This window comes from Hyperolius riggenbachi, chromosome 11, assembly GCF_040937935.1.
Source record: "Hyperolius riggenbachi isolate aHypRig1 chromosome 11, aHypRig1.pri, whole genome shotgun sequence".
Lineage (NCBI taxonomy): Eukaryota > Metazoa > Chordata > Amphibia > Anura > Hyperoliidae > Hyperolius > Hyperolius riggenbachi.
Window position 1 is genome coordinate 4,812,359 of NC_090656.1, and position 18,163 is coordinate 4,830,521.

At 46.1% G+C, this 18,163-nt stretch overlaps 1 protein-coding gene across 2 annotated transcripts in view; it reads right to left on the minus strand.

Annotated features, from left to right (window-relative positions):
- The window catches only part of LOC137538763 (anillin-like), a 75,679-nt gene that overhangs the window by 21,655 nt on the left and 35,861 nt on the right, over positions 1–18,163 (minus strand). The window contains exons 10-21 of one of the 2 annotated variants that reach the window (XM_068261072.1): positions 17,415–17,626; positions 17,246–17,340; positions 11,988–12,117; positions 10,845–10,980; positions 10,181–10,354; positions 7,961–8,087; positions 7,044–7,092; positions 5,269–5,322; positions 5,155–5,184; positions 5,048–5,069; positions 2,468–2,577; positions 182–235 (exon numbers count right to left, since the gene is read on the minus strand). In XM_068261072.1, coding sequence (XP_068117173.1) covers positions 182–235; positions 2,468–2,577; positions 5,048–5,069; positions 5,155–5,184; positions 5,269–5,322; positions 7,044–7,092; positions 7,961–8,087; positions 10,181–10,354; positions 10,845–10,980; positions 11,988–12,117; positions 17,246–17,340; positions 17,415–17,626 — 1,193 coding nt within the window. The remainder of the gene's footprint in view (positions 1–181; positions 236–2,467; positions 2,578–5,047; positions 5,070–5,154; positions 5,185–5,268; positions 5,323–7,043; positions 7,093–7,960; positions 8,088–10,180; positions 10,355–10,844; positions 10,981–11,987; positions 12,118–17,245; positions 17,341–17,414; positions 17,627–18,163) is intronic. The other variant, XM_068261073.1, reaches the window with a different exon arrangement.

Below are 18,163 nucleotides of genomic sequence, written 5' to 3' on the forward strand. Positions count from 1 at the left end.
TTGGAAGCGTGCTTTGATTCTCCACAATATAACTTGGTACCCTGCACTGTTCAGTGTCACTCACAATAAAGCCAGCGTGCAGCTATCAATCTATAGGACGGTGCTGCAGCCACCAGCATGAGAAGCTTCTACTACTGACATGCACTAATTCCAGAAGGATGCAAGAAAAATCGGTAAGCACCTTATCCTGGAAATGACTTCCAAGCAGACGGCCGACCTTTCCATCCAATTTCATCTAGGAGGAGAGAGACAGGTGGGAAAAGATGAGACAGGTGTGTGAGAGAGAGAGAAGGCAGATAACACCAGAACAGAAGGAATGTCAGAGTACACCAGAGAGACTGGGAACCGCAACCAAGAGCAGCAAGAAGCAAGGGTGAATGTTTTTACTTTAGTCTTGCTTTTATCACAGTCTCAGAGTACCAAACACAGGCAAGAGAAAGCAGGGGCAGCAGACACCACAAGCAGGCAAGATAAGTCAGGTGTTAGAGAATGCAGAGAGGCACAATATTATAGAAGGGAAGAGAGCAGAAAGACACCACAGGGAGGCAAGAGGAGACGGGGGGAAAAGGCAGCAGGCAGGCAAAAAAAAGACGAGAGGAAAAGGCAGCAGACAGGTAAGAAAAGACTGGAGGAAAAGGCAGCAGACAGGCAAGAAAAGACAGGTGGAAAAGGCAGCAGACAGGCAAGAAAAGACAGGAGCAAAAGGCAGCAGACAGGCAAGAAAAGACAGGTGGAAAGGCAGCAGACAGGCAAGAAAAGACAGGTGAAAAAGGCAGCAGACAGGCAAGAAAAGGCAGCAGACAGGCAAGAAAAGACAGGAGCAAAAGGCAGCAGACAGGCAAGAAAAGACAGGTGGAAAAGGCAGCAGACAGGCAAGAAAAGACAGGTGGAAAAGGCAGCAGACAAGCAAGAAAAGACAGTAGAAAAAGGCAGCAGACAGGCAAGAAAAGACAGGTGGAAAAGGCAGCAGACAGGCAAGAAAAGACAGGTGGAAAAGGCAGCAGACAGGCAAGAAAAGACAGAAGGAAAAGGCAGCAGACAGGCAAGAAAAGACAGGAGGAAAAGGCAGCAGACAGGCAAGAAAAGACGGGAGGAAAAGGCAGCAGACAGGCAAGAAAAAAACAGGAGAAAAAGGCAGCAGACAGGCAAGAAAAGACAGGAGGAAAAGGCAGCAGCCAGGCAAGCAAAGACAGCAGGAAAAGGCAGCAGACAGGCAAGCAAAGACAGGAGGAAAAGGCAGCAGCCAGGCAAGCAAATACAGGAGGAAAAGGCAGCAGCCAGGCAAGCAAATACAGGAGGAAAAGGCAGCAGACAGGCAAGAAAAGACAGGCAGAACAGGCAGCAGACAGGCAAGAAAAGACAGGAGGAAAAGGCAGCAGACAGGCAAGAAAAGACGGGAGGAAAAGGCAGCAGACAGGCAAGAAAAGACAGGCAGAACAGGCAGCAGACAGGCAAGAAAAGACATGAGGAAAAGGCAGCAGACAGGCAAGAAAAGACAGGCAGAACAGGCAGCAGACAGGCAAGAAAAGACATGAGGAAAAGGCAGCAGACAGGCAAGAAAAGATGGGAGGAAAAGGCAGCAGCCAGGCAAGAAAAGAGAGCAGGAAAAGGCAGCAGACAGGCAAGAAAAGAGAGCAGGAAAAGGCAGCAGACAGGCAAGAAAAGACAGGAGGACAAGGCAGCAGACAGGCAAGAAAAGACAGGAGGACAAGGCAGCAGACAGGCAAGAAAAGACAGGAGGACAAGGCAGCAGACGGGCAAGAAAAGACAGGAGGACAAGGCAGCAGACAGGCAAGAAAAGACAGGAGGACAAGGTAGCAGACGGGCAAGAAAAGGACAGGAGGACAAGGCAGCAGACAGGCAAGAAAAAACAAGGAAATGACCGCAGACAGGCAAGAAAACACAAAAGGAAAAGATGAAATAGAAGCGAAAGACCACACTTAAGTAGGTAAAGCAGGAAAGAGAGTAGAAAATATTGAAAGAACAAAAAGAAGCAAGCGGGTCCGTGAGACGACCAGACATGAACAAGAGCATTTAAAATGACTAAAACAAAAAAAGGCAGCAATACGCCAGACATCGGGAGAGGAAGCGAAGAAAACAGAGAGACTGAGGACAGAGGAACAGGAAGGTAGAAAATATGGGAGCAGAGAGGTGAAAGACACAGATTCCCCTCAACGAACTGTAAATAAACAGAGGTGGGAGGAAGGCAGCGGAAACCTAACTGCTCATCATTGGTAACTCTCGTCTCTCTTCAATTACCGAATGTCCAGACAAGGCAACAAATGATAAAAGCAGAGGTAAGGATTGAGTGCGAACAGAGATAACCAATGGTACAGCCCAGGCCAGAGAACCGTCTGCAAGATGGGGGGGGCACCTCAGACAGGAAATGGTTTAAAAAACAACAAATAAAACATTATGGAACCTCGCACACAACTGGTCATTCATTATACGGCAATCCGTCACTAACCTTATCCAATGGAAACTTGAACTTGCCCAGAGACTCCAAAGTCAGCGTCAGAGATCCAACGAGCAGAAAACTACTGGACCGGAGGGGGCTGTTCACTGCTGGGCTAAAAGCTACAGTGAGAGGGAGAGAACATTAGGGGGCGCCAGAGAACATCAGGAGGAGGGCCCAACTAAGAGGAGGTCATTAATCAGAGGAACCAGAGGAAGACGTTAGACTGAAGCCCCAACACCCACAGGAAGAGATGATTGGTGGGCACCAGCAGGGGCAGCAGATCCAGCCTGCACAAGTCAGTAGGTTCCAGGCCACTTATGCAAGGTAAATGGCATTTGTATAGATCACATGCCTGGGTAGAGGATTCACCTACAAAAGCAAAACTCCAGATTTTTATCAACTTTGGTTATTTACAGGGGATATGGGGTTAAAGAGGCCCTGTAGTGACATATAGCAGAACGCTGTAAGTTATTGAGGATACCCACTTTTATGGTAATTTTCCTGTTTTAAGCCCTAGAAACAGTTCCGTTATCTACATATTACTGTATATTAGTATGTAGACCCACCCTCCTAGTTATGTTTAGCATAGGCTGTTCAGGTATGCGTAATTCTCCTCCAAGAGCATTCTGGGAAGTCAGGAATTTTAATTGGCTTCGGAACTCTCAGTAAGCGAACATTCCGCAGGGGTGCACCTGACAGGACTAAACAGGTCACCATCTGTGATAAATTTCAGAATGTAAATCATGGTGAAGAAAGTTTTCACGATGGGCAAACATGGACTAAATGTATTTTTTTTAAAGGTAACATCCGAACTGCATAAAAAAAAAAAAAAAAAAAAAAAAAAAAAGGACATCTGCTTACCCGGGGCTTCCTCCAGCCCCTAGCAACCGCTATGTCCCTTGCCACAGCTCCGCTCTCTGTCGCTAGCTCCCGGTCGACAATGGTGCAGAGGCCGACCTCGCCAGGTTGTCCTCTACTGCACCTGTGTGAGTGCCGCTGTCAATCACTCGCAAGTGGTGTGCACTACGCAGGCGTAGTAGTTCTGTGTGATTTACAGTTATACTATACACTATCCTGGTTGTTACCAGGAAGTGCTCGATCTTTTTACTAGGTTTGTAGTTTGAGTTTCATGAATCAACATGCCTCGTGATTTGAGTCATATCGATTAATTCAATGGGGCTTCAGAAGTTTCGGGGGAACACGTTGCTCTTCAGCAATCGATCCCCTGTAAGTGCCGCCAGGAACGAGCAGCAGGAGCACGCACGTGCGTATCCACCGCAACAATACCAGACGTAGATAGGAGTCCAGATAGACTAGAGCGGCTCCTATCTGGAGGACTATAGTCAACGGTGGTGAGCAATTCTCCCATGTGTCAGTGCATGCCGTGGTGAGCAACTTTGGAGGAGTATTGTTGGACCAATAGTAGATAAGCTTACTAAACGCACTGCTGATTGACATGTGGCATGTATGCGCTCCCTATTGCAGAGGGATAACTAATGACTGCGGTTGTTGTGGACTCTATATCTATACATGTCTATATGCATTTTCGGGGCTTGGAAGAGCCACTACCTGCAAACACTATGTGCATGCCTAACTGCGGTGCTTCTTTATGCCTTTCTGCTTTGCTGGATACCGCTGCAGCCTTTAGTGGATTGCTGACATACCCAATGTATGCATTACATTTCTATCATCCTCCTTTGCCTATTACAGGTCATGGCCATAACTATAGTGTGTAAGTGGCTATATGTACTGCATATATGCATGTATATATGTAGGTCGACCTCTTTGCCCTAAGCCACGCAATCTTAAAGAGGAACTCCAGTAAAAATAATGTAATAAAAAAGTGCTTAATTTTTACAATTATGTATAAATGATTTAGTCAGTGTTTTCCCATTGTAAAGTCTTTCCTCTCCCTGATTTACATTCTGACATTTTTCACATGGTGACATTTTTACTGCTGGCAGGTGATGCAGCTGCTGCATGCTTTTTTTGGCAGTTGAATACAGCTGTAAACAACTATTTCCCATAAGGCAATAAGGTTTGCAGACAGAAAACTGCCAGAAGTACCATGGTACTCAGAGCTTCTTGTGGGAGGGGTTTCCCCACAATACCAGCCATACAGCGCCCCCTGATGGTCTGTTTGTAAAAAGGAATAGATTTCTCATGTAGAGGGTATCAGCTCCTGATTGGGATAAAATTCAATTATTGGTTGGAGTTTCTCTTTAATTGGTTTTAATGTGTGATGCATTTGGTGGATTGGTTGTCACACACCTTCACATGGAGCGTGTTTATATAAAGGCTTCTACATTTCTACTATATTCGAGGCTCATGTTTTGCTCTTTAGTAAGTTTATATGACTTGTTTTATTGAGCCCTATTATATAATCTCGTGTCAGTTGAGACGTATACTCGTCCCTGTCACTTTTTTTTAGAATTGCCCAAGGGGTCTTTTTTCTACGTTTATACGATTGATAAAAAGCTGGAGTCTGCTATGAACCAGTAAAAAAAGACTAAAGTGATTGGCCCATGAACCAAGGATTAGTTGAACATGCAGTGTATGAAGCACTCCACACCAGCAGGGGGCACTTACCTGGAGAGTTCAGTGAGGATTTCTGCATGGGAGAGACAGGAGACTTGATGATAAGCTCTCTTACCCCCCCAGAAAACCCTATTACAACCCCAGCTGAAGCCACTTACCCGGGAGGAGAGGAGCTTTTTTGGCGTTATCTGGATAGAGAGGAGATCAGCTTAGTGAAGGTCAGTAATATGTACATTAGAGAGAGGCATGCTGGGAAATGTAGCAGTTTGTACCTTTGGCTTCAGTGACTTCCTCTTGTCGAAAGATGTGCCGGTACCGTTTTGCGCCTGAAGAGAGGTTTTCGGGTTAGAGTTATCGTTAGGAGATGGGTGAACATACACACGTTAAAGGATACCCTAAGTGACATGATGAGATAGACATGTGTATGTACAGTGCCTAGCACACAAATAACTAGGCTGTGTTCCTTTTTTTCTTTCTCTGCCTGAAAGAGTTAAATATCAGGTATATAAGTGGCTGACTCAGTCCTGACTCAGACAGGAAGTGACTACAGTGTGACCCTCACTGATAAGAAATTCCAACTAAAACACTTTCCTAGCAGAAAACTGCTTCTGAGAGCAGGAGAGAGATAAAAACGGTCAATAGCTCATAGATTTTAGCTCTAGCACACTTCAATGAATGTGTCATTGAGCAAAAATAATAAAACAGTTAAAACTCAAAAAGTAGATTTAAATATAAAAACTGTGGAAGATCTTAAAAAGTCATTTTTAGGAGAAGGAAGATAGATACAATAGTTTATTTCATTAGCTTATTTTCATCTCAGGTGCCCTTTAAATCAATCACAAAATTATCCTTACCATAATACAATTCTAATCCATCACTGATCAAATCTGTTAGTGTGCCTGGCCAACGTCTACCAAGCAGTGGCTTAACTAACACCCAAGGGGCCCCCAGCAAAACTTCAATGCAGCCCTTCAATGTTCAGACCTGTTACCTTGCCAACCTTTGGTGGCTCTCAGCCTGGGGACCCGTCTTGCAAGGGCCAGAAAACAAGTGTGGCCATCATTTTTCACACCTATAACAAGTATGACACCTGATGTGAGGAATGGACTCCTTATCGGAGGTAGTGACGAGGTAGTTGGGGGCCCCATTACAGCTCCCCGCACATCCTGCGTTCACACAGGCTGCTCCGTTCTAGTTATGCCCATTTCTAAAAGTGCAGCACTAAAAATCTTCCCCCCCACCTTTCCTCTCAGCAGTCACAGGAGTTCCCCCAGGCCATCAGCAGTTAATGGGACACCACAAACCTCATGAGCAAGAAAGCCGGCTGCGCACTAGGAAGCGGGACCACAATGCAGCGGGGCACTGGAAAGTGGTGACAAATGGTTTGTATAGCAGAGGAACAGGACAAGAGAGGTGTGACGAGGGCACATCACAAGCACCTGTCCGGCAGCCTCTGGCTGGACTCCAAATGGGGTGTCTTTCAAAGCAAAGATTGAATGGGAGAGGATGGTGAGAGGATGAGGAGAGGATGTGCATGTGACGCAATGGAAACAGATTTTGAGCCACACTGAATGACAGGTAGCGGACGTTACCTGTTCTGGGCTCAGGTAGTGGATGGGGCCTGTTCCAAGAGTGTGGATAGTGGGGGGGGGGGGGGGGTGCATGTTTTTGGTGGACAGGCAGCCATGGGAGCCATGCTGGGGGACAGGCAGCCATGGGAGCCATGCTGGGGGACAGGCAGCCATGGGAGCCATGCTGGGGGACAGGCAGCCATGGGAGCCATGCTGGGGGACAGGCAGCCATGGGAGCCATGCTGGGGGACAGGCAGCCATGGGAGCCATGCTGGGGGACAGGCAGCCATGGGAGCCATGCTGGGGGACAGGCAGCGATGTGACTTAGTCTGGGGGGGAGGAAGTGAGAATTGGGTCTTGTACAAGGTTATCTGTACAGCAGAAATGTGTCAGCGCTTTATAAAATTGAAATAATTCCCTCCAGCTCTATAAACATCACAGCAAACCGCAGTCTAACTTATGTTCAGAAGACTCACCAGACTGTAGACCTCAATCTCTATTTTGAAGTCCGCGCTTGCATCAGTCCTGCAGTGAGAGAGGAAGGCCGGTTATTCAGAAACCAGTAATGCTGCACTACATGATGTAGGTACTAAGTGCTTGGTTGAGAAGATGGTTTATCTAAGCACAAATATAGAAGGGCAAAAAAAAAAAAAAACCAAAACACTCAGCTGCCTCAAACTTTTTTTCCCCTGCCCACTCTCCCAGTGTTGCTTACCCTAAACTGCCTAGCTATGTGGAATTCTCCTCCCAGGGTATTCTGGGGGACCAGGTATTATTGGCACTGGCTTTGGAACTTTTAATAAAACATACATTCACCTGCCAACACTAAAAATGTTCTTACCTGGGATAAACTTAAAGAGGGTCAGAGACCAAATACAGTACACAGCTCTGATACTCACCCGGGGCTTCCTCCCGCCCCATAAACACGTCTAAGTCTCACGCCGTCCTCCCGCAGTGATCTCCCTTACCAGACTCAGTGACGTCAGTCCGGGTCCACTGAGCATGCATGGGAGGTCTGCACATGCGCAGTACACCGACTGGCATCGACTGAGGATGGTAACGGAGATCACCGCGGCAAAACGGCAGGAGGAAGGCGTTGGACTTAAACGTGTTTATGGGGTAAGCATCAGAACTGGTCCTGTATTTGGTCTCGGAGCCTCTTTAATAATGTAAATCGGGGTAAGGAAAGATTTTACAATGGGCTAACACTGACTAAAGAACTTATATACTGTAGTAGAAACAATTTTATTCTTTATATTTTTCACTACTGTTCCTCTGTAATGTTCTCATCTCTATTTACAGCTAATCTTTTGTTCACCAACACAGAGAAACCGTCCACTAAATCTTGCTGTGTCCTGGAGTGAAGGGACAGCTGTCATTGCGAGGTACTTACAGGGTAACCATAGTGGGGAAGATGATGGTATCACCAGTCTGGGCATCTGCAGCACTGGCCACGGGCGTGGCTACAACATCATGGCTCCCGTAGCGGATGAGTATGAGGAAATAGTGACCGAGGGCTCCTGAAACAGACACGCGCTTCAATTCACTTAAATACATTCGGTAAAAAATAAAGGGTGCGTAAAATACTGTATTGGTGGTTTTAGACTTTTTTTCCATCAAATTCACCTGTGAAAAAATGTTCACATATTTCAGCTACACGACAAAACACTAAGATGTTTACCTCATGTGGTATTTCATTTGGTATTTTAAAGGACTACTGTAGGGGGAAAGAGAGTTGAAGTTACCCGGGGCTTCTAATGGTCCCCCGCAGACATCCTGTGCCCACGCAGCTGCTCACCAATGCTCCGCCCCCCCGCAGACATCCTGTGCCCACGCAGCCACTCACCGATGCTCCGGCCCCCGCAGACATCCTGTGCCCACGCAGCCACTCACCGATGCTCCGCCCCCTGCAGCCGCCCTGTGCCCGCGCAGCCACTCACCGATGCTCCGGCCCCCGCAGACATCCTGTGCAGCCACTCACCGATGCTCCGGCCCCCGCAGACATCCTGTGCAGCCACTCACCGATGCTCCTCCCCCCGCAGACATCCTGTGCAGCCACTCACCGATGCTCCGGCCCCCGCAGACATCCTTTGCAGCCACTCACCGATGCTCCTCCCCCTGCAGACATCCTGTGCCTGTGCAGCCACTCACCGATGCTCCAGCCCCCGCAGACATCCTGTGCCTGTGCAGCCACTAACCGATGCTCGGGCCCCCGCAGATGTCCTGTGGCTGTGCAGCCACTCACCGATGCTCCGGCCCCCCGCAGATGTCCTGTGCCTGTGCAGCCACTCACCGATGCTCCGGCCCCCGCAGACATCCTGTGCCTGTGCAGCCACTCACCGATGCTCCGGCCCCCGCAGACATCCTGTGCAGCCACTCACCAATGCTCCGCCCCCCGCAGACATCCTGTGCAGCCACTCACCGATGCTCCACCCCCTGCAGACATCCTGTGCCCGCGCAGCCACTCACCGATGCTCCGGCCCCGCCTCTGGTTCACTTCTGGAATTTGACTTTAAAGTCGGAAAACCACTGTGCCTGCGTTGCCGTGTCCTCCCTCCCGCTGACATCACCAAGAGCGCACAGCGCAGGCCCAGTATGTTCTGTGCCTGCGCAGTACGCTCCTGGTGACATCAGAGGGAGCGAGGACACAGTCGTGCAGGTACAGTGGTTGAAGGCATTCGCAATAATTCAGCTTTAAGTGAGCAACTGTGCTTTCCCATGATGCATCACTCCTAAATATGTAACTTAACTCTAGAGATAATTTGTATATTCCGTAGTGATGCCATTAGCAGCTTATTAACCATCAATAACTACATTATAATATTGTGAAATTAGGGAAATATATGTTTTTATCAACGTGAAATGAAATTCAGCATTTCTTCTTTGCTCTAAAATATTTACAGCATTTTATTTTTGTTAGAACAGCATTCAAAGGGTTAAACACAGGATTTACAACCTCAGTGCAGAGAAAGCTGGACGCAACCGAACTGGAGATAATGTTATCTTGTTTTTACTTCATTATATCAAGTGAGGAATGTAAACACTTCTCTGACACTTCAGACTCTCCTGAACATAGACAGACACACAGAAAGCATTTCTCCATACAATACAATATGAAAACACGTTATGAATAAAATGAAAAGTCAGCTCTCAGAGAAAAAAAACCTGTACTTTGGGAACTTGTAATTTCTAAATGAATAATAATACTTATACACAAAAGCAAATAGGATAACCGTATGGCATATAAAAAGTAGGATTAAAGGTTTTTATTGATTATTATGTCAGGGTTTTATACCGCTTTAATAAACTTTCTTATTTTTCTGAATAGTGTCATTTTTCCCCCTTTCTCTGCCATTTCCTCCCTTTTATAACCTTCTGGATAGCTGATCGTTACCCCATGCTCTAATCTTTGTGAATCCACATTTATGAGGCATTTGTGACGTCGGTACTTTCAGTTTTCCATGCAACAACCTTAGTGAATTAACATTTCACAAAAGGTTTGGTAAAGCCAGTTTTCTGCTTTCCCACATGCAGTGACGCTTGGTGAACTGAAGCCTTTCAGAGAGGCTGCAAACAACAGGTGGGACACGAACACCTCTACACTGAGGAGTACCTGAGCTGCGCAGTGTGGTGCACACATAGTCCACCTTCAGTGGAAGCTGGATTTCAGAGATGGTGACTGAGCCGTGACAAGGCGTCAGCTTTCCTGGAGGAGAAGATGCTGGCTCCTCAGGTCGCTCTCCTCGGAGTCTGTCCAGTTCCTTCAGTAGAGCCTTCTTCTTTTCAGCTAGAAAGGATAGTTAAAGTCATTGGGAGTCTATAATAAAAAAAAGAAACCAGATACTGGGAGAGGGAAGGCTCTGAGTCCTAATTGTGCCTTCCTGCTCCTCTCCTGATGCAGCACTGGCTCCCCTGTTTGAATCCTCCGCCGCGGGGGACTTCGGAAGTCTTCAGGAGCCAAGTCCTCTCGAAGACAGGTGGCTCCATACTGCGGTTGCGTGATACAGGGCGCTCGCGCGTGCGCAGTGTGGAGCCGCTTGTCTTCAGGAGCACTCGGGCGCCTAAAGACTTTGCGAAGTCAGCAGAGTGAGCAGTTTTTGACCAAATTAGTCAAATACTGCTCCCGGGGAAATCGCTGCACCGAGAGAGGAGATGGAAGGCTCATTAAGACCCAGAGCCTCCCTCTCCATAGGTAAGTATCTGGCTTTTTTTTTTTAAAGCACGGTTCCTATTTACTTTAAGATCAGTTGCTTCAGCCGTTTACTCTGCTTACTCACTGGTTACTAAGAGGAGACGCTCGGCCTCAGCTTCCTGACGAGTGCCCTTGCCATGTTCAGCGTCCACACAGTAGCTCAAGGCACAACTTGCCTGCTCAATAATACGTTGTAGAGAAGAGACCTCCTTATTGAGAAGCTGTTGGAAGTATAAAACAGGCGTTATCCTTTCATTAACAATTTAGACTTTCTTAAAGGACTTCCAAGGCCAGACATGCAAAAATAGATCATTACCTGAGTGCTTTTCAAATCCATGGAGAAAGCCATCGACGCCCTCCATTTCCGCCGGGATTATTCAGCTGAGCTAAGCCGCCGCTGCGCAGTACGCACTGATGCGAGTTCGGCTGCGCAGCTCTCAGCCCTCCTCCAGACGCGCCTGATAGACGCACAGGAGGACGCGGGGACCGAGTACGCGGCTGAAGTGGGGGGGCTGAGAGCAGCCGCACTTGCGTCAATGCATACTGCGCAGCTGCGGCTCAGCTCCGTGGCCATCTTTGGAGGGGAATAATAAAACGACCCGTGCGGTGGGGTCGGGACCCAACCTGGGGTCAGTTCTAAGTGAATAATTGCGGCGGAAATGAACGGAGGGCGCTGAAGGCTTTCTCCATGGATTTAAAAAGCATTCAGGTAATGATCTATTTTTGCATGTCTGGCCTCGGATGTACTTTAAAGGGAATCTGAAGTGAAAATAAACTTATGATATAAAGTTTTTTATTTGTAGTACAGATAACAAATAAAACATTAGCAGCAGACATATGAGTCTAATAATGTTTCCAGTACAGGAAGAGTTAAGAAACTTCAGTTATGTATGCAAAAGAGCTTCTCTGAGCTCTCCGACTTTCAAAGTTGCAGAGAGCTCTGTCTTCTGAAGCATGTTATCTCAACTGTCAGTCACTGTAATTTGTTTTTATTTCTGCAGAGAAAAGTCTGCTCTGTGAAATCATTTAGAATGCTGAGTAATGTGTAAACTGCAAATATTAGATAATTATGCAATGTTCTAAAAAAACTATATAACTGAACATAAAAATATGAGAATATTTTCTTTGCTACTAATGTTCTAGTAATTACACCTACTACACAACCAATTCATTAGATCATCATTTTTTTTTTCGATTCAATGTCACTTTAAGATGAGAACCTGCATACCTTGATGTTCTCCTTCTGGTCCCCCAATCCAGTTATCGCCGGCCTTTTCGGAAGATGAGTAGTCGGGGTAGACAACTGGGAACCAGACTCGAGCTGTACATTCCTCCTCATTGTTCGGTAAGCATCAATACTGCAATAGTAGATATGACAATGTTGCAACAGCTTCATATCATGCAAGACAACGCTGTCTGTATGTTCATCATACACCAGTAATTGTACTCCAAATTTGTATAAAGTGCTGACGTAGAAGAATACTTAAAGTGTACCTGAGACGGGGGGGGGGGGGGGGGGGGGGAATGTATACATACCTGGGGCTTCCTCCAGCCCCCTTCGGCGGCCCGATTGCTCCCTCACCTCTGGCTTCCCGGCACATGCACAGTGCGGCTGCGTGCGCTCCCGTGGCTGCGCAAAACTGCACAGGTGCAGAACGCTCCCAGCCACGGGAGTGCAACGGAGGCCTGCATGTGGCCGGCCACGCATGCGCAGTAATACCCAACTGCCCATACTTATGGGTGCCCTCAGGATGGATCGAGAAGGCAGAGGATGGCGGCGAGGGAGCGGTCAGGCCAAAGGGAGCCGGAGGAAGCCCCAGGTATGTATACATTTCTTCTATTCCCTCATCTCAGGTTCCCTTTAATTATCTGGTGTCTACATATTTCAAACAAAGAGTTGGGAGAGAGAATTTACAGATCAAACGGAGAAAGTGGAGATGAATTGGCCATACTCTTCACAAGAGTAACACCACTAAGAAAGAAGATTTAAAGAAAAGAACAAAAACGAGGTGAAAATAAACGGATGAGATAAACAACTGTATCTATTCTACTGCTCCTAAAAATGTTTTTTTTTTTTTTCAATAAACCAGTTTCATTTTATATTTAAATCTACTTTTTAAGTCTTTACAGTTTCATTGTCTCTGCTCAATGACACATTCATTGAGGTATGCCAGAGCTAAAATCTATCAACTATTCACCCTTTTTTAATCTCTTTCCTGCTTTCAGAAGCCATTTTCTGCTAGGTAAGCGTTTTATTTTGGTTGTCATTTCTAAACAGTGAGGGTTCTAATCTGGACAGACACTGTCACTTGCATACCTGATGTTTAAAGAGAACCAGAGACGAAGCACCCTCATGTATTTTACCTTGTATATATCAATGAAAACATGACAGTAAACACCTACCCTGCTCTCTGTTTCATTCTTCTCTGCTCAGTCTGCCTGTTACCAGCTCTGATAAGAATCCCCGACTGAGCATTCAGTCTAGCTTTGCCCCGAATGATTATAGCCGAGTCAGTTTCTGTGATGTCTTTTTAAGCCCAAGCCTGCCCCCTTGTGGCTCGGATTTCCTGCTACGAGGATACATAGCAGGAAAGCAGAGCCACAAGGGGGCCAGAATGAAACAGAGAGCATGGTAAGTGTTTTCTCTAATGTTCTCACTGATATATATGGTAATATACATGAGTGTGCTTCATCTCTGGTTCACTTTAATTCTTTCATGTAGAGAAATAGAAAAAAAAAAAAAGGAACACAGCCTAGTTATTGGTGTGCTGGGCACTGTACATACACATCTATCTCATGTCACCTTGTGTATCCTTTAAGTGGTATCCCCAAGGTAGAAAAAAAAAGAAGACCTTTTATGGCTGTAATATGCTCATCACTGAGCCTTACAATATTCCAGACAAGACAGAAGCTGTCACTTGCTTGCCTGAAAATTAACTCTTTCAGGCAGTAATGAAAAAAGTAAAACAGCCCGTTTGGTACTGTACACATACAGTGGGATGCAAACGTTTGGGCAACCTTGTTAATAGTCATGATTTTCCTGCATAAGTTAAATATATCATATAGGAGACACACACAGTGACATTTGAGAAGTGAAATGAAGTTTATTGGATTTACAGAAAGTGCACAATAATGGTTTAAATAAAATTAGGCAGGTGCATAAATGTGGGCACTGTTGTCATTTTATTGATTCCAAAACCTTTAGAACTAATTATTGGAACTCAAATTGGCTTGATGAGCTCAGTGACCCCTGACCTACATACACAGGTGAATCCAATTATGAGAAAGAGTATTTAAAGGGGTCAGTTGTAAGTTTCCCTCCTCTTTATTTTCTCTGAAGAGTAGCAACATGGGGGTCTCAAAACAACTCTCAAATGATCTGAAGACAAAGCTTGTTCACCATCATGGTTTAGGGGAAGGATACAGAAAGCTGTCTCAGAGATTTCAGCTGTCTGTTTCCACAGTTAGGAACATATTGAGGAAATGGAAGATCACAGGCTCAGTTCAAGTTAAAGGGAACCTTAGCAGAGCAATATGGATGTTTCCTTTTAAACAATACCAGTTTCTTGTCGGTCCTGCTGTAATCTTTAGCTGCAGTAGTGGTCAAATCACACACCTTAAACAAGCATGCAACTAATCCAGTCTGACTTCAGTCAGAGCACCTGATCTGCATGCTTGTTGCGGGGCTGTGGCTAAAAGTATTGGAGACACAGGATCAGCAGGAGAGTCAGGCAGCTGGTATTTTAAAAGGAAAAATCCACATCTTTCTCAGTTTAGGTTCCCTTTAAGGCTCGAAGTGGCAGACCAAGAAAAAGCTTGGAATCACAGAATTGACGAATGGTGAGAACAGTCAGAGTCAACCCACAGACCAGCACCAAAGACCCAAAACATCATCTTGCTGCAGATGGAGTCACTGTGCATCGTTCAACCATTCGGTGCACTTTACACAAGGAGATGCTGTATGCGAGAGTGATGCAGAGGAAGCCTTTTCTCCGTCCACAGCACAAACAGAGCCGCTTGAGGTATGCTAAAGCACATTTGGACAAGCCAGCTTTATTTTGGAATAAGGTGCTGTGGACTGATGAAACTAAAATTGAGTTATTTGGGCATAACAAGGGGCGTTATGCATGGAGGAAAAACAACACAGCATTCCAAGAAAAACACCTGCTACCTACAGTAAAAAATGGTGGTGGTTCCATCCTCTGTGGGGCTGTGTGGCCAGTGCAGGGACTGGGAATCTTGTCAAGGTTGAGGGACGCATGGATTCCACTCTGTATCAGCAGATTCTGGAGACCAATGTCCAGGAATCAGTGGCAAAGCTGAAGCTGCGCTGGGGCTGGATCTGTCAACAAGACAACAACCCTAAACACTGCTCAAAATCCACTAAGGCATTCATGCAAAGGAACAAGTACAACATTCTGGAATGGCCATCTCAGTCCCCAGACCTGAATATAATTGAAAATCTGTGGTGTGAGTTAAAGAGAGCTGTCCATGCTCGGAAGCTATCAAACCTGAATGAACTAGAGATGTTTTGTAAAGAGGAATGGTCCAAAATACCTTCAACCAGAATCCAGACTCTCATTGGAACCTACAGGAAGCGTTTAGAGGCTGTAATTTATGCAAAAGAAGAATCTACTAAATATTGATAAAAAAAAAAAAAAATTGTGGTGCCCAAATTAATGCACCTGCCTATCACTGTGTGCGTCTCCTATATGATGTATTTATCTGACATTTGTTATCTTAACAACCAACGATTTATACAGGAAAATCATGACATTAACAAGGTTGCCCAAACTTTAGCATCCCACTGTGCATGTTCATCTCATAATGTAGCCTCGGGTACACTTTAAGCAATGACAAAAAAAAAGTCTATAAAATAAAAAAAAAACTGAAATGTCACAGTGTGTATTTCACACACCTTCTGCTGTGGTCTCTCTGTTTCTATCTCCTTGCAGTCACCATATGGTTATGCCTCTAAGTGGGGGAAGCTGGATGTATCTCATCTCTGATGGTACTGGAGTAAACCTTCTCTCAAAGTTATCACGCTGTGTGTGTGTGTCTTACCTGCGTAGTCCTCCTATGGAGCATAGATGACAAACACTGGCCCACGGGCTAAATTTGGCCCTCAAGTGGTTTACCCACTTTGCATTATGTTTGGCCACTCTAGACCACCAGGGAAGCTATATTGGAGGTAAAGCCCTAGACCACCAGGGAAGCCATATGGGAGAGGGAGGGGGAAAGCACTAGACACCAGGGAACTGTATAGGGGAGGGTGGGGGCCTCTGGACACCAGGGAACTGTAGGGAGGACCACTAGACGCCTGGGCCCATATGCAATTCCACATTTCTTCTGTGTTTTTTCCTAGGAGAAAACTTTTTATCTTCTATTTAAAAGCGGATCTGAGATGAAAAACTAACTATAACAAGTAACTTGTCTATATATCTTATCTAAAGATTAGATGGTTTACACAGCAAAGCTAGCTGCACACAGTTTTAATAGAATATGATTATTTATTCCTGTGATAGAATGACAGCCGCCATGTTTGTAAACATTACACAGAAGCAGGCTTATCTGCATCTTGAGCCATCAGCCTAATCCCCCCCCCCTCCTCCTCCTTCCTTCTGCCTCTGAAATCAATGGCTAGTAACACCTCCCCCTCCTCCTGCCCAGACTGCGCTCCCATGAGCCCTTGCCACTGCCAAGGCTCTCTGAAAAGCTGTGGGCGTGGCTTGTTTAGTTTATAGGGAATTTGAGTATTAAAACAAAAACAAAAAAAGTATTTGGCTTGAGGAATGCCCTATAAACAATAGGAAAGGAACACAATTATGCAATGAGTAAAAGTTCACCTCGGATCCACTTTAAAATAACGTTCCAGCACTTTTCAACTAAAAAAGTACTAAGTACAAAAGTAATATCAAAATTATTTTGAGTATTGTCTTGCTTGCTGGTGGCTGAGCTGGCATTTTCTTGACAAATTTTTAAATATCTTCTAGGTGAAAAATTTCATATGGCCCCAGGTAACTGAATAGGGGTAGGAGGGGAGCCATTAGACACCACGGAACTTTATAAGAGAGGAAAGTGACCAGTAGAAATTGAGGTTGGCCTGCGACTAGGTCCCAGTGAACAATTACAGCCCACTTTATATTTGAAGTATATAGTAGTAGAGATCCGACTGAGCACCAGACCTTGCTCGATACCGGCCTTACACCTGTTTTGCGGTAATACAGCTTCCTCAGAGGCCAGATAGGTCTCTGAGGGCAGAGAAAGGGCTGTAAGGCCGGTATCGAGCAAGGTCTGGTGCTCCGTCTGATCTCTACTACTATATACTTGGAATTGTTTCACGTGAGCACAACCGGCAGGGAATGGTGAGCAGCCTAATTCCATCACTCTAGCATTTTGGTGCCGGCTATCTTATCTACATTGACGCACTTTGAGTTTGACATCCCTGCAATACACCAACTATGGAAACACAAACAGCCCCGGTACCTGTAGGGCAGATGGGTCTCCTCTTCAGTGGATCTCCCCGGAGTCACTGTGACCTCATCCTCCAGCAGCTCTGGTAAGCTGGACACCACTGAGTTCTGTGAAGACACAAATTGGGTGACAACCCGTCCAAGCTGAAGGGTTCAGGCTACTGATCACTTGTAAGGCTCACCAGAGGACTGATTGCTGCCTGCAAAACTGCGGACTTGGTGAGCGGAGACAGAACTGACACCGGAGGAAGCTCCAGGTCTGGATAGTCCGACAACTGTTCTTCTGAAGCTTCGCTAATATCCAGGACACCTTCAAATATGCGGTCAATCAGCTCGGAGCTGTTCATGGTCACCCGTCTGCGGTCAGCATCTATGTGGTCTACGGGAGACCTACCTAGGAGAACAGGAAAGCACGGTCGGTGGCGTACATTAGTCACATAGCGGCCAGGAGAAAGGCCAGCCATGAGGAGGTGGATTTATTGAAGGGCAACACAATGCGCAGAGCAATCCAGTGTGATAGAGGTTGTCCTACCTCATCTGCATTAAAGCAGAACTCTAAGGTTCCATTCACACTATATCTGTTGCATTCCCTCTGTGAATCCCTCCACTGGCTTCCCATCTAGTCCAGAATCCGATCCAAGATACTGTGTCTGACCTACAAATCTGTCCACAAAACCTGCCCAACCTACATTTCCGATCTTACTCAGAGGTACACACCTAGCCGCTCACTCCGCTCTTCCAATGAACTTCGCCTAACCGCCCTCCGCATCACCCAGTCCCATGCACGCCTCCAGGACTTCTAAAGAGCTGCCCCAACACTATGGAACTCCCTACCTCCACCCGTTAGGGCAGCCCCCTCCTTCAACATCTTCAAGAAGGCCCTCAAAACTCACCTTTTCCCTCTGGCCTACCACCCCTCACAATTGCTCTA